The following is a 24,869-nucleotide window of genomic DNA, read 5'->3' on the forward strand; positions in this document are numbered from 1 at the left end:
GAATTTTTCAAACATTCCTATTGGCCTATTGGGGGAGTTTCAACCAATCAAGTTTCAACCATTTTCTAACTAAGCAATGTGCAGGAAAAGCATGTAGGGTTCTTGGGCAAATGGCCTGAATGGCCCACATGATACCTCAGGTATGTATGTACAGTAACATGACTAGGGCAAAACTGTGGACCAATTTTCTTTCTTTCTTTTCCCCCTCAAACTTTGATCAAACTCAATGCAATGGAAGAATAAATCTTGCTGTCTCGTTACAGAATTCATCGACAAACAATATGTGTTATTTTTACTAACTGTGAGGATTTTTTAAAACCACTAAAAAACAGGAAATGGTTCTGAATATTGGTAAAGCACACACATATGTCTATTTGTTCTCTCTACATAATGAGAGTGAGTAATAGTTCAAACCCAAAGTACAGTATGAAATTTTTCCCCGGAAGGTAATCAGGGCGTTGGTGAAGGACTTAGCATGCATAGAGTAGCTGATGTGTGACCTGGTTAATTCACTTTGGCTTCAGCTTCAGTTTCTGTATGCTGCCGTGTCGGACGAATCTAAATCTTACAGTCATTGCTGCAATCTGTGGTCACCCTCACAATATAGCGAGGCCAGTGAGAGTGACACCCATAGCTTTCTCTTTCCGGAAACCAAAGAGGGCATCAAATGACAGTGATTGAATCGAGATGGACAGCTGGCCGATGCCCTGGGTTTGGAACATATTATCTCTGGCCAAGCAGTATTGTTAATAAAAATAACCCTATAGACCCTACAGTTACAGGTTTGATGCTATCAGTTGCACAACCGATTGCTCCACCAAAACTAATTTTCAAAGTGAGAGTCTAGACTTTAGCCTGCCTTTAGTAGGCCGACTGCTTCCATGTACATGGACACTGTTCTAATGTACTGTTATTATGTACGTCTAGGCTGATTTGTATGTATACACAAGATATGTCAAACCAAATGTCAGCGCTTCTCTCTGCTGAGCGCTCTCATCCTCCATAAGAAAATAATGAATTGGATTAACGTCAACAACTTTCTGAAAAACATGCCACTACCCTCACCAAATGCATGTTAAAAGAAACTAAAAAGTTGATGTTATTTTTGTCAAGAGGCCCTACGTACGAGATGGGAATTAAAACTATTCTTCTCCGACGCAGACCGGGAGAAGAAAAACAACTTACGAAAAGATAGAAAAGCTAGCCGTCGTCAATTCAAACAAATTAGCCAGCCGATATTTGAATAGAAGATCGGAGTTGGTCTCAAGCTATCACCATAACAACGGTTACACCTGAAATACATGTAGTTACTCAACAGATCAAAGCAGAAGTCAACAACTCATGTAAAGTGAAATAAATTTTCAGTTGCCTTAAGATCGCTGTCTGCATGATATATATATGCAGTATCTACTTAGCAACCAGATCCATATTACATAAATTCATACATGGTTTATGTCTGTTATTTTCATCAAGCACTTTTGGCTTTTTATTCAGAGCAGGAGAATTTCCACATTTTAGAGTTTTATGAAGAAGAATTACAGCCAAGTTAATTTCATAGTGTACACTGTAGTACTGACAGAAGGTTAGAACTTCAGAGCAGAATAAGTACATTTCAATAGAGCAATATCCTTGAGCAAGATCGAGTTTCACATTAGTAGCAGATACACCAGTGGTCATCTTGGAGCTGGGCCAAATGATCTATTACCTATCTGTGTAATAGTTTAATTATTTCCCCATTTTTAGGTAAATTCATGATCAACTGAAGTATTGGGTGAAGGGGGAGGGGTTTAATGGCCCACTTGTCCCACCTTTTCTGGCACCCTTGTTCATTCCATATAGGTAAATTCATGATCACCTGAAGTATTGGGTGAAGGGGGAGGGGTTTAATGGCCCACTTGTCCCACCTTTTCTGGCACCCTTGTTCATTCCATACCAGACCTCACACAACATAATATCCAAGTTGCCTGAATAAGTTGAAACTAACATATATGGCAATTTAATTTGACTTGCATATATGTCGATTTCTTCCAATCAGAGCACAAGAAAACAACATGTGACACTGGTTGTCCAATGACAGCACCAGAAACCGATACATGTAATGAATTTGACATACGCTGATTCGATCAGGACGTATGGCACACCAGGCTTCAATTTCATCCAATCAGAGCAGGAGAAACTTACTTATGTTAATACCAGGACTTATGGCATATACTAGGCATAGATTTCATCCAATCAGAGCAGGAGCAAACTACATCAATTTGACATATGTCAATTTCAGGACTTATGGAACACAAGGCGCACCATAGATGTGTAACACCGACAACTTGTACTGTAAAGCTAGTACTTATATACTTATCGTGATGATCTTTCATACAGGTCAAAAGTCGTTCAATCTTAAATGAACTCTGGAAACTCATAAATTTATTGCACTTTATATTAAGCATGTTCCATAAAGCAAACTAGAAGTTCAAATATTACTTCTTGTTATAGCCAAACAAACAGGTTTAACTCACAGGGATGAAACTTGTAGTATATAGCAGGAGTTGATAAGGACAGTTTGGTCATGTTAAATCATATTCTATTTCCTTCCCTATATTGTTACATTATAAAGTCTACCTCATTTACATGTAGCATTCAAGCCCAAGACCCTAACTGGTTTTGGTATTTAGCAAATCTCGGTACTAGTGTCAGCTGTTCATGTGATCCGATCTACAGTACTATATACTGTAGCAGATAATGAAAGATATGTAACGTTATATCACTCTGCCCTGCTTGACTCACTTCTGAATCACCACCACCGACTTCCGATGATATGTTACTAAGTTTTGTAAGCTATGTACTCTTATGTTACCAAGTTTTTGTAAATGTTAAGAGCTCTATTATACTGTTTAAGGTAAAAACAGAGGCACAAACAATCACATGTTGTTTTGTCATTTCCAGGAGTCACTCAGTGGGCTACAGACGTTGGCCCAGTAGGGTAACGTTGAACTTCCGAGGGGTCTAAACTAACTCATTTTTTGTAGATATGAGTGTGACGTGTATCATAAACAGACTGTGAGCTACCATCTTCATGGCCTACTTGAAATAATCCTGAAATGATAACGAGTAACGTTAAAGGATTAATGAGAATTGAATCAGCTTCAGCTAGAAGGTAGACACTGTATGCAGATGTGTGTTATGATCGATGTTCTGTTAAGAATTGGTGTCTGTGCAATCCATGTTATACATGTAGCCCGAAAATGACTACTTTTTCTGAAACTCTAAACGCATTAAAGGAATAGCAAAGGCAGGGATCAAAGACAATTTATATTATTCAGTAACCTCAAAACTCTCTAATATTCAATTTTTAAGATAACCGCTTCCTGTTTAACTGAATACGTTCACTTTGAAAATTGGCTCCTAAGGCCTCACCACAATTCACATTAAGCTGTCATTGATTACGCAATACACCTGAAATTCCATCTTTAATGTCAAGTCCAGTTATTGTCCGCAAATGCCTCCTGCTGTTTTCGCTACTTTCTGAGAAATACCCTGATAGGAGTGGGGAATAAAAATGCCTTCAACTCTTGTGTTGCAGTTTTTTTCAGGCTCTGAATTTGGTCTCTCATAAAATACTTTGTTTCCTGTGTATAAAAACTGCTACTCATCTTTGTACTATTATGTACTGTACAGCAACTTGACCATTTTGAATAGCAATTTGCGATACAACAATCTGGATAAATTATACCCCAGGTGTAGGGGGTCACCGAAACATGTATACAGAACAAGCTACAGTACGTAGATCAAACCATTTATAGTATACATGTCCGGATCGATAAACGGGAGACAGTTGGAGTGAACTCAATTCTGATGCCTGACCATTTGTGTTATAAATAGATGAACAATTAGGTATATATTTCCATGCATAATTTATTGATTGACCAGGAAACAATACACCCAGTATAGAACAATGGAAGTAAATTGATGGTATAACGATAAAAGAGAAGCAAATGAAAGGGATTGAGTATGGAAATGAAACTAACCATTTCACTTATATGACAATTGATGACAGTTAAGTGCTGTGACCACTTTAATACATCATTTTAACATAAAGAATTACAGGAAGCACAGTAGAGAAAAGTAAGTTGTAAAATATGTACAATTAACACAGGATGAAAACAGATGTGATCGTATTTCCTGAAGCAGGTCAATAGACACAACTTAGGCTCTTATGAACCTTCCACCATACTGTACATGTGCATATGCCCTTTGCTTACAGTAAATATATGGCAATGTATTGTGCCATGCATGATTCTAAATACTAATTGTCATCGGTAACTATCCTTCATCACTTTGATGATGATAATGACAATTTTAGCCAAATTTATCAAATAAACTAGGCCTCAACGATGCATTTAGATATTTAGATAGAACGACATACAGTAGCCTACAAACATGTTAGTGTGGTCAGCAAATAGCACTATAGGATAGGATGGAGTCAAGGATAAGGTTTGCAAATGAAAATGAAACAGAGCAAAATTGTGGGACACAAATTTTCACTGTTGGATTAAATGATAAGAGGATTAGTAGACCAGAGATGGAGAGAAGAAAGAAACCAACAGGGGAAACAACAAGGGCCGATTAAATGATCAATAACTCTATAATAAGGAAGCAATGAAGTGACTGTAACAGCAGAGAAATCTTTGTCAGATTGAGTTGAGTGAAATATTAACCTACTTCGTAAGATCGAGACAAAGATTGTTGACAAAGTGTTGCTAAGAGGTTGCTAAGAGTGCTAAGGCTATGGGGAGACAGGTAAGGGAGGAGCAAAGTAAATTGACACATTCCATGGAGATAAGTGACTGGTGTATGCTGTGAAAGCATCGTAGTAATGTAACACTGTTTGGAATAAACAAGCATTGTGATTTAATGCTAGAAAGGTTAGAAACTAGATAATCGGTGATATATTTTACTTTGTTCTGATTGTGTTACAGTAGTAGGATATATATGTAATGATGCAAACACAACACTCTGTCCACAGTACGGATACACATACATACAGTATACAAGCACACTACTGCAGCACAGTAGGTGACTAACTGTATTTGGTCCTTTCTGAGATAAAAGACAAAAATTGTTTCATTTACTATAACTTTTAATTGTTTATATAATTATGTTGTAATTTGTTTTTATGTTTTTATTGGGTGTCACATACCCATGATGGCTCCTATCAGTATCAATTAGAGAATTAAACAGTATAATTAACCAACAAAATTGAAAAGAAGAGCTGAAGAAAAAAGCTTAAGAAAAACTCTAAATTTAAGTGACTTATTTGCTCTATTTACAAACCACTGGTGCACGTTTATGCCAAGTTCCGGCATTTGCAATGGTTTTAGCATGTTTTGTGGTGTCTTTTGTTTCAATGGAGAAAGTGAAAGGCCATCTTGTTACTTACTCATGATTATCTTTTCCTATAGACAGTTTCAAATACAGTTGACAATGGCTAATTCACTGCACAATGGATATAATTAAAGACGCCTACTTTCCTGTACCAAGCGTGACCTCTAAAAACACAGTTTCTTCACACAAAAGGTTAAAAAAATATAGGCCAATTGTTACAGACAAGTTGGGGTTGATGTGGCAATTGTTAGAAGACTATATGTGAAGAAGACTATAATAATGCCTTTAAAACAGAGACAATAGAGCAAGTGAACAGATTTAATTGATCTTAGTATTAAATTATTCACAATGGATGGGTCATATTGGTATCCCTTTACAAATGCTAAAAACCCTGTAGAGATTACTTACACAAGGTCACAGAAGAATACTATAAACTATTATTAAAACAACAGTTTTAGAGTACATAATGCACCGATCTAATGTTATATTTTCAAAATTTGATCAAACTCAGACCTCTGGTTCTGAGAAATGAAGAAAATCCAATTTGGCGCATGAATCAAATTATTTCAAAAAATAGAATTCCCCGCATTAGTTCACACTTGGGGCATGTTCACGTACTGGCAGTACAGAGACTGTTTCATATGTAAGCTAGTCAAGTATTTCTGCAGTATTTGCATGCCCTGGATTTTTGTGGGAAAACATATACAGTATAAGGGTAGCAATGAATTTAATTTCAAACAGATTCATTTTTATTGAAACTTCAGAGTCAGATTGTGTCAAAATTGATTAGAATTTGGTAAACAACAGATGAATTATACAATGCCTCGAGTGGAATTAATTGAGGGTTTGGATTCTGAAGTCTATGCAAGCACCGTAACTACCCTCAGGGGCAGACAAATGACTATGCTAGATTCCAGATATTGAAGGAGAATGAGACATAGGATATTCTCTGGTTCTATTCCACTAAGTATAGCATTGCAGAAACCCTTTTCTTTTTATATTATCAACAGTAAAAATAACAATGATCATATAATGTATGCATTCCACACATATCAGGGATCAATTGCTCCAGGACATCCATCTGACACTACAGATAAGATCGCTAAATTACCCAGAAACTTCACAACCGTGATGGCTGAAGAACACCGTACAGCAAATTTGTAGATTCGAAACAGATAATTGAGTCCACGATGACATGACGACACTCTCGGACACTTTGAAATTGCGAATGGCAATCTGCCTACGTGACTGGTCACTAAGGGTCTTATATAGTGAGTTCTCTCTAAAGGTTAACAGTGATAATAATGATAACATTCCACTTTTATATATCGCTGTATACCAGCAATAGGTCTCAAAGCGCTTTACAGACGATATTTTACCCCTGGTCAATGATAACCTGTCCCAGAGACAATCCCTCCAGGCGACTGCAGTTATATACTGCGCCCAATGACAAAGTTACCTCACAGGTACCCATTTAACCCCTGGGTGGAGAGAGGCAATTGAGATAAAGCATCATGCCCAAGGACACAACGTAGTGAACTAGGCAGGAGTTGAACCAGCAATCCTTGGATCACGAGTCCGACGCCTTAGCCAATTGGCCACCACGCTCTCATGTTACCAGTTCACTGTAGACTCTATATATATCAAGTGTGCTAATGTGGTGAAGAGACAGGTAAGCAAGGTAGTAAGGTACTGTATGGTATATATATATATATATATATATATATATATATATATATATATATATATATACAGTATACTGAGGCAGACAGTAGTTGACTACAGCATTAAATCAAGAATCCAACCATGGCTACCACATACGTGGAAATGGGTAAACAGTACAGTGCACACTGTACAATTCTCAAAAAAATATTCTTAACCTGCCAAAAGACACGATACAGACCAGTTAACTAATGGAAGATGAGAATTTGACCTAAATTTTGCTGGATACATGCAGTACAGTAGTCCCTGCTTGACTCGTTCCTGATGGATCGTAATTGAAGGTGTGAAACTCAGCAGCTGTAGAGACTGCAGCTCTGTTTTGATTCACACACAATTAACTCAAGTACCTGAAGCAGTGTTTGTACACTGTAACTGGTCTTATTCTCATATGTACAGTACTACAATAGACAGAGAAGAGTCAAATTTACTCTCAAAGCTCAACAACAGAACATATTAAAAATGCTGAAACTTGTGCTACATTTGCCTTCTTTGTGTTCAACAGTGATTAAGAGAGTGGTACATTATGTTATGTTAGCACATACAACACGATAGTTACCATTGTGTTATTGAAGATTGAATTATGACTCAATGTTAGCTAACAAAATGGACACTTTCCCTACCAACCATATACTGTTGTAATACTGTCACATATATACAGATAATGAAGTGTCCTATAAACAGACACAATAATAGACCTGCTTTCAGTTTATAGCACACTCGATTTCTAATTTGTTCTAAAGAATGAATCAATAGAGGAATCTATGTCAGCATAATTAATGCAAAACCCAGCATTTTACAAGTACACTCAAAATTATACGATACAGAATTCCGTACATGTTAAAACAAAAAAGTTGTAGAGCTCTGTAATTAGACAACTTAATAGTCAACACAAGGCAACTTATAATTAACATCTAGACAAAATCACAAACTTTGCATAATGTCAGCTTGCTAATTGAAGTATAACCTTCAGTCCGCAGAATTGGAGCCTTTATTGCTTAATTACAAGAACACATGCTCACTGAACTGAAAAGTTAATCTGGTAACTGATATCTACTGATCAAGGAACCTGATTTTTTTCTTTTTTTTTTTTTTAGTTCAAAGAATTTTTGACACAATTAAGACTTCAGGAACCTTGGATGTATGTAGGTTTTCTTATATGTGTGTACTTCAATGACAGTGAAATGAATACCAGTTAAACATAACACAAGAATGGGTGTGCATTACACTGATTGAAACAAATTTGATGATTACAGAATGAGGAACATGATCATATAAAGCAAACATAATTTACTGATCAGTTACATCAGTTATTGGATTGAGTAAATGGAAAGATTTGAAATGTATGTAGGTGTCTGGCAGTCTCTGTGTTACATACTGTAATCTGAATCAAACTTAAAAACATCTGAGGCTCAAATTTATGCCACGGAGATCAAAATCAAGGATTATTTGATTTAATTCTCATTCAACCCCATTCAGCTCTGCTTTCTAGGTCCTATTACATGAAGAAAATGTGTTCATATCTACGGCACAGTAGGCATGGTACTAGAGCATCTCACTAATTAATGCACTCTCAGTAAGTAGGCATGGTTAACAGGAATATTCTGGTAGCAAACAATGTGAAATATGGAGGAAGAGTAAAACATCCTACACTGTTAGTTACAAATGCTGTCTCAATATCTTGTTCCCCAGAGTATTGTTAATATAGCTGTTTAACTGTTAACTTCTTTTGACCTGATAAAATAACCTTTCTTGTGGTCAGGGCGGGGGAGCAAGAGAGTCCAGGGGCGGGGAGGGGATTGTAGTAGGTGTTCTCTAGTGTTCTATGATATCATCATGGTAAATATTCTTTCAAAATTTAATATTTACTCCTATTATTTTGTCCTTGTTGATTTCTGTTTTGAAAGTTTTCAATGTCATTGACATTTTGAATTTCATCAATAATATACTTGTTTAATTGTTAAGAAATATTACATTCCCCCAGTTGGAAAATTATCCACAAATATACTTTATAAAGGAAAACCAAGTTGAACTGACATGACGATATCAACTTACTCAACCTGTTCTCAAAATATCGCAAACCTGTATCTCCAGGATACAAAATGTTATCAGGATGTGAGGGTTTGACAGAAAGATCAATGCTGAAAAAGATGTTAAGCACAGAAGTATCGACACTGGAATGTCCCTTTAACATGTGTCAATCATCCATGCATGGCTGGTTTGTTCAGTTTATAAAAAAAAGACATTATCAAGCTATCAGAGCTGGGAAGGGGTGAGATAGCCAGCCCTCTGTCTCTCCAACACATTTTACCATGTGGACAGGGATCATACATGTTTCAATTTGAACCCCATGTAAGCTTTATGGGCAGTGGCGGAGCGTCCATACAGTCGGGGGGGGGGGGAGGATGCCCCCCTGACGGACTCAAATAGACTGCTGGCGCCCTTTTCAGCTTTTTACCACTTTTTATTTATTCGCGATTATTTACTTTTTTATTGCGCTCTTATCTACCTATGGTGTAGCGCAATACTTTCAACACCCATATAAACTTCCGAGTTGTCACAAATGGCGATGACACCTATTTATTCTTCGTTTATCTGCAAATTAGCAAGGCCCGGAAAGGGTCATTTCCGGCGATCTAGGGCGTATCTTTACTCAAAAAATGTCTGTACGCTCCGCGCCAACTTGTGGTGGCGCTCCGCTTAGATAGTGTCCAAATCTCCCCTACAGACCATTCTCGCCCCCTGACCAATACCCCTAGCTCCGCCACTGCTTATGGGACTTATACTGCAGTATTACGAACTCACTGTTTCCAGAGTCTACCCTGAGCTCTGAGTTGAGCTCGGGTAAGCCTAACTTAACTTAACGATTGTTAACGTGGGGACACTGTTCAGGATCGGATCTTTCAATCCACCTCCAGAGGTGGATTGAAATCGGTCAGCACCCTCCGTGCGTAAATAATCATTGCAGTAGGTGTTCCACCAGCTTGCCGTGACCGTGGCTTATTACTTTCGCTAAATTCCAGAGTCTGCTTACTCGTGTTTAAACAACCAGTTTGGGCCACAGATTGCGATCATGGTGTCTGTTTGTGGTCTGGGTCCCTTATTACCTCCGGGTAAATCCCAAAACTTGACTGTTTGGATATTTATGAGTGTCAAGTTTACCTGTCTCCCCACAACCCCAGTGTTAAAAGGTTACCAGTTCATTCTAGGCACAGCAGAACGAGGGTGCTAGGGTTGTGGGGAGACAGGTAAGCGAGGAGCGAAGTAAATCCCCGAATCAATGGGAACGTGCCGTTACGGTATTGCATATATTTCAGTGAATAATTTATCCTGTATCGCATCGCATAATGCTATTCAAGATGGGCAAATTGCCATACAAGTCTAAAGATGTACATAGCAGTATTTGTACACAGAACCATAGTATTTTATAAGAGGCAAAGTTCATACTGTAGCCTTCAAACGTGCTATGCAAACTTTTACACTATTAAAATTATTCCTGTATTTAGTTTGGCTTTTAAAAACGGTTGTGGGCAATTAAATCACCGTTTTATGGGGGAAGTGTGCTAATTTCCAGATTATTAAATTTAAAAGCAGAAGCAATTACTAACAGCTCTTGATACAGTATGTACTAAAAAACAATAAACCTACCTTAAGAATACTGTTGTCCTGGCGATGACTGTTATCATAGCCTTCTAAAAGATACCGTCTGGTGGTCGTTCCAGAACCTGCAAATTCTGCTAGATTGACGTTGACGAATCCACATTTCATATATGATTTACCTCCTTTCAATTCCTGAATTGGGAACGACGAAAGAAAAAAAAAACAATCGTACACATTCATTAAAAAAAAGATAATTATCAACTTGAATTGCTGCAGTTTATCATGATCGACAGAGCGCAAATCTAGGACACCACGGTGACCCAGGCCTCGATGTTCACTTTAATGGCAAATATCAAATTTGTTACAGTGCAGGGAAGAGCGAATCATATTATTAATAAGTGTTCAGTTGAAGACATTATCAACGTTCCCTCTCACCATTTTATTTTGCTACAATGGTACCGTCCATACTGATGTAACGTGCATTGAGCATGGCATTTTATTGGGCAGATATGTGTGTTGGTTCATACACTATAGAACAAGGGGTTAAATTTTGTGAGATTCCTCCTAATTTCCAGTACAGATTAGACACAACTACACACCTTTAACATTAGGACATACTATAAGGGTAGCAAACACCTACAGCTAATGTAACAGTTAGCTGCAGTATATACTAGTATGTTGTGCTCAAGATCATTAGCTCCAGATGCATCATCGTTCAAGGCTAAACAGTTTGCCATTAAAAGAGGCATTTATACTGCATTATGCACAGAAAATGTTCAATAGTGAAATGAGATGAACAAAATTATAACAAATTGGACCTTAACTGTATTATATTCTGGTCATGAAGTTCATGGGTTATTTTGAAGGGATCGAGTAACTATATAAGCACATTTTTGCTTGAAATTTTAATGCCAAATATCTTGTTAACTGGTACGAGTGGTACTATATTTATGCAGTAATTATCATGCCAAACGTTGTTTCATTCATATATGGTATACTACAAGCTTACTGTACCTTTCTCACAGATACCCGGCATAAACACGGTTCCAGCACACCAGTTGTTACATTGGCGTTCATCCGACAGTTGAATTTAATTTTTTCACCCCAGTGGACCATGTGATCCTGTACTGCTTGCCTGGAACAGGAAGAATATAGAGGAAATCATTGAAAGGTTGATATCGTTAAAGGGAATGTATGTATACATGTCAATACTAGGTTCTACAGTGATTCAGTTCATCATAGGACACTCAATACATTATACAACAAATGTAGATATAACTTGTCAAATTTTATAGCTCAGTGTGCAGTTCCCCTCTGAACTCCCAACACTTTACAGACACGTACTTAACATTCTTATCATCTGTGTAAATTGATTTCAGATTTGAGTTTTGACCTTCTTTTACCAGACTTGAGTTCTTCTGTGCGTGGTACAGTCCTACTGTATATCTACAGAAACAATGACCTACTGTAATACCCTGTAAAGTGTTTATGGTTTTACTGTATGCACCACAGTTCAAACTATAAGTGTTGGCATTACTCTTTGCCATATACAGCATACAGTATGCTCTTCATACAGTATAAATAAATCAACATATTTTCACTTGCTGATGATATTAAGAATAATATGAGTTGAGAGCTAGCTATTTAATACATCTACTGTACTACCAAAATTATAAACATACTGTATTCTGTATGACAACTGTTGAAAACTTGCAGATATCTTGCATTTGAAATCTATACAGTTACAGATACTGTAGGTAGTACTATAGCTCCATATTGATAATAACATGTATGTCATGCAGCATAAAGTCACACAACATGTATCACACACACACACAAATTTTTCATCGAAAATTTATGGCTAATTCACTGCATTGGTGCAAAAATTACCGAATAACAGCAAAGGTTATAGTTTGAAGAACATTATTACCTAGTGGACCTTCACAATGTGCACAGCTTTAATATACACTACTAACTACTAAGTGTGACAGCTACAAGTTTAGGAAATTAACTTTCCTAAATTCCTTTCAAAAGGAAAGAAAAAGAAAACTTTCATTTCATCTGGATATACTTTGGATATAACAAAATGGCAACCACCTTTGGCTCGCACAAAAGATTATTATAGAGAACAGTTAGATCATACAGTTTATTTACGGTAGGCTATGCTAAAAGTTGGGCAATTAAAGACATATTTCTGAATGATTTCTGTACCCCATCATTCAAACTTGACATTTACACAGAGACAGATAAATTGGTTTTTAAATGGCAAGGAAGTTTGTCCTCATCAATCTTCACTGTCTTGCAGTGTTATTGAACAAACAGCACTAGTATACCAGCCGTACAAGAGCCACTGCATAGATGAAAGTCACTACTTAAAATTTAATGCACAATTGATGCACAGTTGTACCAATGGAAGCTGGATAGCAAGGCACAGTTGCGATTGTTTTATATAATTACCGGTCATGCTGAAATAATTACAGTCAAAAATAATGGGTTTACTGGCAAAGATATACAACCAGCATAGTCTAGCTGTTATGGAAATGTAATGTGAAACATATTTACCAAACAGAATTTTACTGAATATTGCATATTAAATTTTACATTAAGTGGCAAGCACCCTTGTATACTTTCATACATTGCATGCTCTGTCATATGTTAAGTACTTTATCTTTATGTACTTTGTGTACTTGAGCATCATTGATACACATATATGCGTAAGTACTTAAATCATGACAATGAGTATATAATGTATCAAATGTCAGAAAAATAATGTATCTTGTATCACATAGCAAAATACTATACAAAAATGGCCACGCAAATCTGCCATAATGCAAATACAACGTTGAAGATAATAGTTACCATATTAGAGTTCTAGTATTTTTCCAGTATGTTTTTTTTTAATAGCCTATATGGTAATTTAAATAATTCAGAATAGACCACAGAATTTTTTATTTGAAATGTACAAACAGTACACACTAAATATTCCAAATAGTGTTGTGTGGTTTGTGAGGGGAACAACCAAATTAGTTACCATTTCAATAGAGACTAGCTAAGTACTGTAAGTACATTACTGCAACATGTTCACAACTAATAAGTTTAAACTGTTCGCAGTTTTTGTAGCGGTTGTCAAACAGAGTCTCTCAATTGTAAATTGGATATTAATATTTTAAACACTTGTAAATTTTTAAATTTTTATAATTTTTAAATTTAACTTAAAAATTGTAAATTTTTGGTAAAATAAAATAATTGTAAAAGTACCAACTGTAGATCTGTAGTATTAAATTGGATATGGATATTTGAAAAATTTCACTTTGAATGATATTAAAGGTAGCTCCCCTTAATTTTGTTATTTTCTTGAAATCAAACAATGTGCATCATTAATATGTGCATGACTTCAATGACTGTCCTAAGACGGAAATCAATTGTTATGATAAAATTTCGAGTACTCTTATAGTTTACACATCAAATATTTATTTCCTTTTCCTTATTGTTTATTATTTTGTCCAATCTTGTGGTCATACAGTAATATGATATGAAAGCTGGTTCACAAATATGTATGGCTCTATACCTTGCAACTGATTTATTAGCAATTGTGTCATTTAGAGATCTCCCTCTGTAACTTTCCTAATCTACAGTAATCTACAGTAAGATAGCCTCTCCACTTGTAGGATATCCATCAATCGACTTTCTTAGAATATAATTAAAGCAGGCATAACCTCCAAACATGCACTTTCTAAATTTCGCCATAACTCATTGTAAATGATGACATATGGTGTGGAGGCAAACACCTGGGATTGTCAACAATATAGATCTACCTCACCTAATGGAGGGAGATTGTCAATATATATACTGTACTCCCTGTGAAAGGCTTCATGGAATATTAACACCCAGCTGCTGCAGTTAGTAGCCAGTTGTTAATATGTATCAAACTCGCTGCAGAATTCTTGGACTACTGTACTGTATGTGCTTTCAGCTCAACTGACAATGTTTATATTTTGAGATTCAAATCTCGAGATACATGAGATGCCTCTAGCAATTACAATTTAAGGAGTTAAAGGACATCACTGTATCTGGCCCCAACTTTTACATGCTTTAAGCCGGCTGAAATTTTTCCAGAATATATAACTCATGGATGCGTGTCTTCACCCTCACATTTATTTCTTTAATCAACAAACATCTAGGGTAAAATTAGACAGTTAAAAAAGGTTCAATTAACCAGGAGTATCAGTTAAAAATGGTTCAATTAACCAGGTGTATGAAAGAAGATGCATAAATCTGTCAGTTTGAGTATATCAGGACTGACCAATCTTCTAGCATTTTCCGGCGGCTTGCAATGTTAATTGGTTGAACTATTTATTCTTACTTTGAATTTTACTATCAGGCAATGGAATTAAGCTTGGTCACCCATTCTCCCACCCCCAACCCCCCCCCCCAATACAATGCAACCATCCCAGAATGAACTTTGTGTAAACTCAAAAGACATAAAAAACTTTGCATGACATTTCAGTCACGCATGACATTTCAGTCACCTCTGACAGGAATCTGCCCCCTCTAAACAAACAGGTCTATGATTAAAGGGCGGTCTGATGCAATAAATAAATGAATCGACCTCCACATAAGTTGAGCAGAAGGGTTTACTGTACAAATTATCAGTGAATCAACACTGACGTTCATAGTTGTCGAAGAAGCTAAAGAATCCTGCAACAGTTACAAGTACTGATATGTTCTGTGAAGTTAATTTCATTTCTGATGTTTATCTTCACACTGACAGATTATTTACACAGGCTGTATGTACATCAGTACCGCATTCAATCTCCTTGAGATAGATTGCATATACATGCATACTGTAGGGTGGTCTCCAGTGAAACAATGCACTGACCATTGCATTTACATTTTAGGGCAGTAAGCTGGAAGGGTCGAAGTTTAAATCTGGCAAACACACATGGAACCTTTAAGCATCTTGAAGTATACCTGCCTGATTATATTTAGTTTAGTTTACTTTAGTTAGATTTAATACTTTAGTTAGATTACAGTACAGTTTCACTAGCCCAATGTATTGTCCACCTTAACTCTCTACAGATGCAGATTCCTATGGTAATGTTACTCAGTTAAGAAACATGTACTCCCTATTCACTCATCTTTGGTTGACAACAAACATTATGTTTTGACTATCTAGATACAGTAAGGCATATAAACAGTGCTGCTATATTTGTAAACCCTAATAGTACATGCATGGTCACGTAGACAAAGTGATGTTGTCTGCATACTGTAGCATGCATGCAAAGTCAGTGCTGATATTGTTAAAATCATTACCTACAGTATATCCCTCCTTGCTTGTCACTCAATCATTTCAACAACATTTGAGATGGAATATCATATTACATGTACTGTATAACACTGTAGCCTACCCATGCATGCATGACAGGTTACTTCAATCATGGAGCTATTACTGCTTCAATTGAAACAATGCTCAGCATTTGAACAGCCAACTTCCAAGGTTGATGAAGGGTAGGGCATTATCATTAAAGGGACACAGACCATGTGAACCTACAGTAAGACAATAACGTGTCCTCAGTTCATAAGAAAAACTTAACAGTCAGCAAGATTCACTCTCTTCAATAACATGCCCTCAAATAGTGCACTGTACTATGTACAGTGAATAAAAGCTTTGTTCCTTCCATCTCACTTTATAATTTAAGGAATTGTGCACGTACACAATTTCACACAGATATTTCTTTCTTTGAAATGGACAAATTATGAATTTTGCAGGTATTGTTAAAGGAGGTTTTTCATGTGTAATGGTGACAGTTTGACTAACATACTGTAGGAATGTAGGCCACCAAGCAGCAACATGCACATTCAGGTACATAAATGTGTGAAGTAAAGCAGATATGGCTCTTAATTACTAGATGAATTACTAAAGATCCTTTCTCATCCAGTATAAATTAATCCAAAAGTTTCAGCTCAATCATTTTGGATATTATTATTACTGAATGCAAATCTACTTAATAGTCATCCATGCAGTTGCCTTTGTCCAAATATGCTAAAAATTAAGACATCAATACTCAGCTATATGGTCACATACACCATCACATTGTTTCACTGCTCGTACTTCAGTAAGCACAACTTTCCATACACATACAGTATAACCTCCTCTCCTCACCCCCTCCCACCCTCCTAACCCCCCCCCCCCTCTAGTAGTGTTTCAACACTGCACAGCTGCATAATTCAAGTACTGTATCTGCAGAAATAACTGTGTACTCATGATGCTGAATACATTAGCGAGCTGCATCATCAGCGGCTATACTCATATACTGTATGAATAGCAGTGTACATCCTGGAGGGAGTACATCTATCATGCAGTCAATATACTTTTCAGAAAGGTTATCCAGGAAAAATATATCCTGGTCATTCCATGAAAAGGCTGCTTTCAGCTGGTACAAGAACAGTATGTCTGACACCTCATGATGAAAGCTATACTAACAAGGTGTGACATTCTATCCAGGGAAGCAATGATGGAGTGTTGACAAGTCTGTACATGTCAAAAAGGCCTGGACAGGTAATAAGGTGAAATCAATTAATGATGCCAAACCCCTTGTTGTCAAGGGGGACTGGTATGTATATAATTTGATTGCATCAATATTGAAATGTGAGAACTGAAAGGACTTTTAACAGAGAGATCAAAATGATTCAGAATATAAAGAAGGATATTAATGGCTTCTCATGAAATAGTCAGGACCCCATCAACAGCCCATATCAGATACACCCCCTAGTCAAGTACAGAATGTACCACTGATGGATTTTAAATTAGTAAGCTGCCATTTGGGAGATAGAATAACTCCAATCCCACTCAGCTTCATCTCATGGTGCTGACACCCTCGAGACCATTTGACTGGGATCATCGGAGAAATAACTGTAACTTAATCTTCCATTCATTTACCTCCAAAAATATTTTTGTTTGTAATACAGATATCTCAAGAAGGAATTTGTTGATAACTATTGGCATATAGATATACATACATACCATCACCTTGTTATCTTGTACACAATTTAGCACCTCCAAGCAATTCAGTGCCTTCAAGCAAATGGTACTTTACTGCATAAATTCAACAGTGATACTCAAGCCACAGAGATGTGTCCCAAGCCACATTTTACTGTACGGCTCTGCTTAGAACTATTCAAGCAACACTGATGATGCCTGGCAACATGGTTTTAAAATCAAATTCTCTTCCGTAATGTGGAGTTTTTGGATATCATTCAACACACCAGGCATTCATCAATTGATCGATATCATCCTACTGTATGTGTGGATCTCACATTATAAAATGTTCACAACATTTCACCAAGAGATTTGTTTTAAGTTTGATTGTCGGCACTTGGCCGAACATCGGTTATCTCCGGGTCTGATGTTTAAATTTCAATCCCCAATTGATGAAGGAGAGGGATTTTGTTGCTTTAAACTAGGAGATTGTGATTACAATTAAACAGAGCTATTAAATGGATCATCAGTCAGTCACTGTTTTAATGAGATGAGAAACATGAAATGCTCTGTGAGAGTTAATCAGAGATGGTTTACATGCAGGCTTGTTACCATTATGTTTACTTTGATGACATGATGCCAACAAAAACGGTACTTAATTGAGTATACTGTATAACCGTGAATAGATCATTAGCTACACCATTGTCATTGAGTATATATGTCAATAAATTATTAGCGTACACCATTGTAATTAATTGAGTATATATGAACTGCTGAATCACTGGACGTTATAACCTTGCAGATTATCTTATATGATATCAAAATAATGAAAGATAGTAATCAAATTACCACTAACACTTAATACTTTTCATTACATTCCAAGTGATCAAAAAGTGTGCAAGAAATTAAGAAAGAGGTAAGCATATATATGACACAGATTTTTTTGTCTCAAATTCTCAATGTTATAAAGCAGTGCACATGTTTTGTATAGTGAGCAAGTTAATACTGCACATGGCAATAAGATAATTCATAATATCATTTAACAACATCACAACTATACATTTAATAATCAGATCATTCTAGCAGTTCAGATCATCTAGCAGAGAAAGTGCACTATATATACTGAATGTATAATAGCCATATGTGCAGCACCTGAAAATACCAACATCCCTCCCCAACAACCCCCCCCCCACCTCCACCCCTCCCCTTCTAATCATATACCAAAAGGCAATGCATTTGAGGGCGAAAGTATGATATCAATATATAGTAGATTTATCACTCCTTTACATAGCTACAGTAATTCTAGTTCTCCCATTTCTTAAGCAAAAATCACACAGAATTACAGAGAGTCAGAAAAACTATATTTATACTGGAGGTATCTTAAATGTACATCATCTATCATGTAGGTATCTTAAATGTACATCATATCATGTACATGTGCTTGTAAGGAAAGTTAACACACAATCACGTACATTCATGTAGACACTGTAATTCAAAGACCCTGCAGGCACGTCTTGCAAAAAAAAAACAATTCGGAGGAAGTTTGTCATTTTAATAGAATTAGCATCAAAACCTGTGCAAGCTCCATAGCCAAACAAACTAACCAACACAGAATGTGTACGAATTGTATAGCGTTACTTAGCTGTCTGAGAGACACATCTTGCAGTCTAAGATATTCATAGGAAGCACACATGTACATATCAATCTAATTTTAGAAAGCTAATCACCAAGGCTATTACCTCTAGAGGGTACCAACTCAAGGTTTTAATATAATACCAATGCACATACAAAATGAACCATGCACTATCACCTTGGATACAGTATATAGTGTACTGTTTAGAATGTACTACAGTAGATCCCTGAGGTTTGTGTACATACGTGCCACCGCATGAAATACTCATCGCTTAAGATCAGCATATTTGTTTTGATCACCTTGTATATCATTTGGATTTATCAATGATAACTGTGGGTTTAAAATGTATGTATGTATGTAATATGTATGAAAACATATATGTCAGGTATGTCTGTATACATATATGTACATGTGTGCATATAGATGTGTGTTTGTATGTATGTTGGTATGCGTGTTTGTAAGTATGTGTGTGTGCATGCATGTTTGTATGTGTGTTTGCGTGTATGTATGTATGTATAGATGTGGCATGTGCGAATGTATGTACGTAGGCATGTATATATGTACAGTATGTATGTGTACGTGTGCGTATGTGTATGTGTGTATATATGTATGCATTCCCAAAATAGAACCTTTGCAACATTGCATTAAGATAATTAGTGACTCATTTTCAAGCTATGACTTTGCTACGTAAACATTGGTTTGTTTGATGTATTTTCTCATACAGTGCTGTTTATGTTCACACAGCAAAGTGCGTTTAACATATTCTGATAAAGTACTGAATATATGACTATATTTGTTTATCAATGTAATAAGTAAATGGTAAACTGTACTGTAAGAACATGTCAGATGTTTTGTACAATTGTGCTTGTGTACATACTAGGTAACTTACCAAACAATTTACTGTACCTAATATGTCTGGAGCTCTGCTGTTAATTTGTATGGTTTCCAGTATTAATGTCTGCAATAGGTAATTTATACAAATCTAATATAATACTGGGTTTGATATTGCTATAATATTGCATTATTAGTATGCTTACGAGCAAGCTCTGCCTCTTCCATAAACACCAAAAGAAGTCGAGGATTACAACAGTTTCAAATCGATGAAAAATCTGAGACAAACAAACGTTCTAAAAACTTTTGATGGTAGAAAACGAGAAGTGAAGTGATTGACAGGCAGGGTCCGGTCACAGAGGGTGCACAATGATAAAAAGGTTACCAGTTCACTCTAGACACCGTAGAGTGAGAGTAAGAAATATTCTGGATACATACTGAAATCTTAATGCCTGGATTGCTTACGGAGTAGGCCTTAGATAGTTTATTCAAAACTGTATGACTTTAAAGCTCAAAGTCCATTCCATGTTTGACCCAATTATTCCACCAAATGATTACTATACTTTCTTAATTTAGGGTTATTGTTGTTTTTTTTTTATTTCCACACATAAATTACTCAACTTTACGTCTGAGCTTAAAATGTATATATATTAAGGTACTTTTTGCATGTTCACACATAAATTACTGAAACCTTATGTCCAAGTTAATGTGTATTTTAAGGTAATTTTTAGGAAATATCATCCCAGAATAGGGAGCCTGGGCATTTAAATCAAACAACTTGATTGACTCTCACACCCAGGGCCTCCTTTACTGTACACAGTATATTAAGACTGTTACCATGGCGATCCTGATGATGTTTGAGTCCAGTGAATTACTTATTAACATCAAGTCCCTTGGAAAGAGAATAGATAAATTACACATGATCAAGTTAAAGGTTGGTCAGTGACCTATTCTGTACACATGATCAGATTTAAAATCTTAGCCAAAAGACAGAACGCTTTTATGTATAGCTCCAACATAAACTGAGTTTTATAATTTTAACCATGTGATATGTCCTCAAATCTGTACGACTTAAGAAATGGAAGACATCCAGGGCACTCTACCCATACTGTATCACAAATTACTTGAGAAAGTACTGGAAACATATAACCATACAGTAGTTCTGAAATCCCTTGAAAATGAATGTACTTAAATACAGAGTTACAATACAATTGCCACCATGCACAAAAGCAGATGTGATGCCTCTTGAATGGCCTTAGTACATGAAGAGATAAATACTGTACACTGTATGCAGTAATTTCAATGGGACACTTGAAAACAGGCTGTTCAAAGCAGGAGCAACATTCCAATTGTTTCTTGAGGCAATTACCAAAGAGTCCCTCTTCCTGTGAGTCCCAGCGGAGTAGCCCAGTATTACACAATTCTGTTATTCACACAACTTAACACAACAATGCAATGGAATGTGGCCAGACATTCTGGTATTTGGTGACCTTCTATTGAGCTTCTTTGTCTCTCTGAGCAATCTAAAACTTTGGCAGTTTTTCAAGTTAATTGCAGCATCCATTAAAGTAGTGATGGTTTGTAGGTTTGTAGAAGTACAGTGTAGGGAGAGCTGGTAAACAGGAGCTCCCTGCACGGTTGCTATGCTGATCAATGTACATGGTGGCAAATGTACAAGTAGAATACAAACATGAACTCATTGTATATGAACAGTAGGCAAAGTGTCTCAAAGCTATTTGTTACATTTAAATGCCATAAATTTGTTAAAAGGCATTATCAAAGGAAAAAGTAAACTAGGATGATAGAGCAGATAGCTGTTTGAACAACTCCATGTGTCTCCGACTGCAGTTTCTAATATCTGACAATAATAGAGGTGTAAGCATTTCTAATTTTGAATAAAATGAAAATTCTGGCATATTGCACTGAAAATGTTATATCAGGGAGTGGTATCATGATTCATCATGATTGGTCAGTGTTATCGTTAGATTACATGGAGCCGAGAAAAATAGGGAGAAGGGAGGAGTTAGGAGGATAGAAAAGGGAATATATCTGGTTCATAAAGGCTTTTTCATACATACACACCTGGGGGGAGGGTGAGGAAGGGGATGGAATGAGTGTCTTGTTTTATTGCTGAGAGAGTTAATGTATGCTAAAGGATTATTAGCACTGTAGACAAGGTATCATAAGATTACAATACTGTAGCTGTTTTGAGACCAGGTAAGTCAAGAGCAAAAATATCAGAGAAAGCAATCACCAAAATTTAAAAATTCTGATTTGCTTTCTGCATGTCATTAACAAATATTACAAATGAATGGGTCTGGATTCACGAGTTTATGAGTTGAATATGATGCATTAACTAATGTAAATGTATCAGTACTTGCTGATCATATTGAACATGGACATACATTGGACAGAGATAGTGCTGTAGAAGTTACCTTTTTCAACCCCATGTGAGTATTATATGCAGTACTTGGCTGTTGTAGGATGAATTTCAGGAAAAATTAGGACCAAATTTTGATTAAAAAGTTGCATTTAAATAAATAAACTACAGTATAAATACCTGTACCCTACAGTACTTGATGTGTGTGGATGTTTGTGGAGCACTATTATAGCTAGTAGTATGATCAGAATATCCCAATAATTAAGCCAATTAGCAAACTATATCATTAAGTACATAGGCTTTAGTGATTTACGTGTACACTATTCTGGGCCATCTCTTTGAACATGTCCATCAAAGTGATAAATCAGATAATTCTAATTGTGCTCATGAAATGTTTTCCTAATTCTCCACTGCAGTCTACAGAACTACAGTACTACTGCTAGTAAAGCCAGCTTAGCAACCATCAGTATCTATGGGGGTGAATTGAAAGGATTGAACACAATAATGGTGACTGTCATTTGAACTTCTGTTTGAGTACAATTGAAGTTCGTCAGGTTAGCAAATAAGTAGTAATTGTTGAATGGAATCAATAGGCTTTAACTTGTACAGTCACCCTAATGACATTTGCTTAGAATTTGGGTTGCTATGGTGACTTCAAGCAATTTAACTTTACAAGGTTTACATTATCATAATATCATTATGTGAATGCATAGGCACAGGAAATATAAATTACTAAATAGTCAATAAGGTAATAAAGGTAAATAATTCATCAAATGCTGTGAAAACTGGTGTCAAACTACACACAAATGCAAAGATATTTGTTTCCGAAACCACTTTTTTGTTGTTGATTGATTGATTGATTATTATTTTATTTTATTTGTATGATGTTAGTATCATACAGGCTCACTCAAATGACTGAGCCGAAGACAACATCGTACACTATGTCTACTGATTGCATGGACAGAGCTTAGTCCTATATAGTGCATATATACATCAGGGAAAGCAGTATAATGTGAGACATACATAGTGTGTTCTTGAGTACCGAGAAAAAAACAAAAAAACAGTAACTTGTATTAATCATAACAAACTCTACCGTGTACCCAGCACATACCCAACAAACATGAAAATGAGGTGACATGTTTGGGACAGCTTGACTCCTCTCATCATGGGGTATACCTAATTCCTATATTGTAATGTTAATTTGAGGACAATTGGTAATATTATGAAACTGCATTTATAACTGATGTCATGCTGTAGTGGCTGTGTATGTGTGTTGTGAGTGGTTACTTACAGTTGTCATGGCAGTCTGGAATGTTATGGGACTATAAGGGTCTGAAGACAGGAAAGGTTAAAAGTTGGTGTATGGAGAATTGAATTACTAGACATTACAGGGGCCAAATGGGTCTGCCAAACTGATTTATTCAAACTAATGCTTGTCTTTGTCTTTTTTTTCTCCCTTTTTTGTGTGTTTTTAGTAGAAATCACTCCAACTACCGGTATGTCCAGTAGTACAGTTGCAAAGATATGAAGCCATAGTCTGTACTTTTTATCAAAGAGAAAAAGATTAAGAGGACATGTACAGTAGTAGCTATGCATAATTTCATAGCTTTTCATGTCAATAAAGACTTTAATACAAAACAGACTGTACAGCACTTATAGGTCCCCTGTGGGTATATATCAACTTGGCTAAATCTAGTTTAGCCATGACTTGGACACTGGACACTGAAAGAGGGACTGGGTGAAGGGATGTATACCTGGACCAATCCCACAGGACCCACAGAGCATCCAGAATTAGGGAAAGGTGTTCAAGTGTGAACTGTACACATCACTATACTAAACTAGCTGTTTCAATTGCAGATTGACTATGGCACTGTTTATATCTACTTTCTCAATCACTGAGTAATAAATTAAATGTATAATAAATGACAAAAAGATGCATGACATGTGTGTAATAGTGTATCAAAGTAAATTGCATTTCTTGTAAATACTGTGCAAATAAGTTAAATATATACTTCAATCATCTAACTACTGTAGTCACAGTGTTGCTTGCTTTCCATTCACCTTTGGATCTGCTTTTAAGGTCAAAATAGTTTAGGGAAAGTGAAACAAGAATCATCAATGAAAAGGGACGTACTGTACAGTACAGTAACAAAGGAAGTTATTATAACGCCAAACACAATCTCAAAAAACTAAATAAAATCCATGAGGTTACAGTACTGTAGTACAATCACCTTAAAACTATAAACAGCATTGGTGAGAGAAAAAGCATCTTGTGTGCATTGTACATCCTTACAGGAAGATATTAGTTGATTAAGATTATGTCAATACTTTCATAAGAAAATAAACAA

General features: G+C 36.2%; 1 protein-coding gene across 6 annotated transcripts in view; it reads right to left on the reverse strand.

The window, feature by feature from the left end:
- LOC139963777 (early estrogen-induced gene 1 protein-like) overlaps positions 1 to 24,869 on the reverse strand; it is a 56,825-nt gene that overhangs the window by 26,802 nt on the left and 5,154 nt on the right. For all 6 annotated transcript variants that reach the window (XR_011791758.1, XR_011791757.1, XR_011791760.1 and 3 more), the window contains exons 2-3: positions 11,713 to 11,833; positions 10,747 to 10,890 (exon numbers count right to left, since the gene is read on the reverse strand). Coding sequence is in view for 1 of the 6 variants with exons in the window: in XM_071964896.1 (XP_071820997.1) it covers positions 10,747 to 10,890; positions 11,713 to 11,833 (265 nt within the window). In the remaining 5 variants the exon portion in view is untranslated. The remainder of the gene's footprint in view (positions 1 to 10,746; positions 10,891 to 11,712; positions 11,834 to 24,869) is intronic.

The sequence above is a fragment of the Apostichopus japonicus genome, chromosome 22 (genome assembly GCF_037975245.1).
Source record: "Apostichopus japonicus isolate 1M-3 chromosome 22, ASM3797524v1, whole genome shotgun sequence".
Taxonomy (NCBI): Eukaryota; Metazoa; Echinodermata; class Holothuroidea; order Aspidochirotida; family Stichopodidae; genus Apostichopus; species Apostichopus japonicus.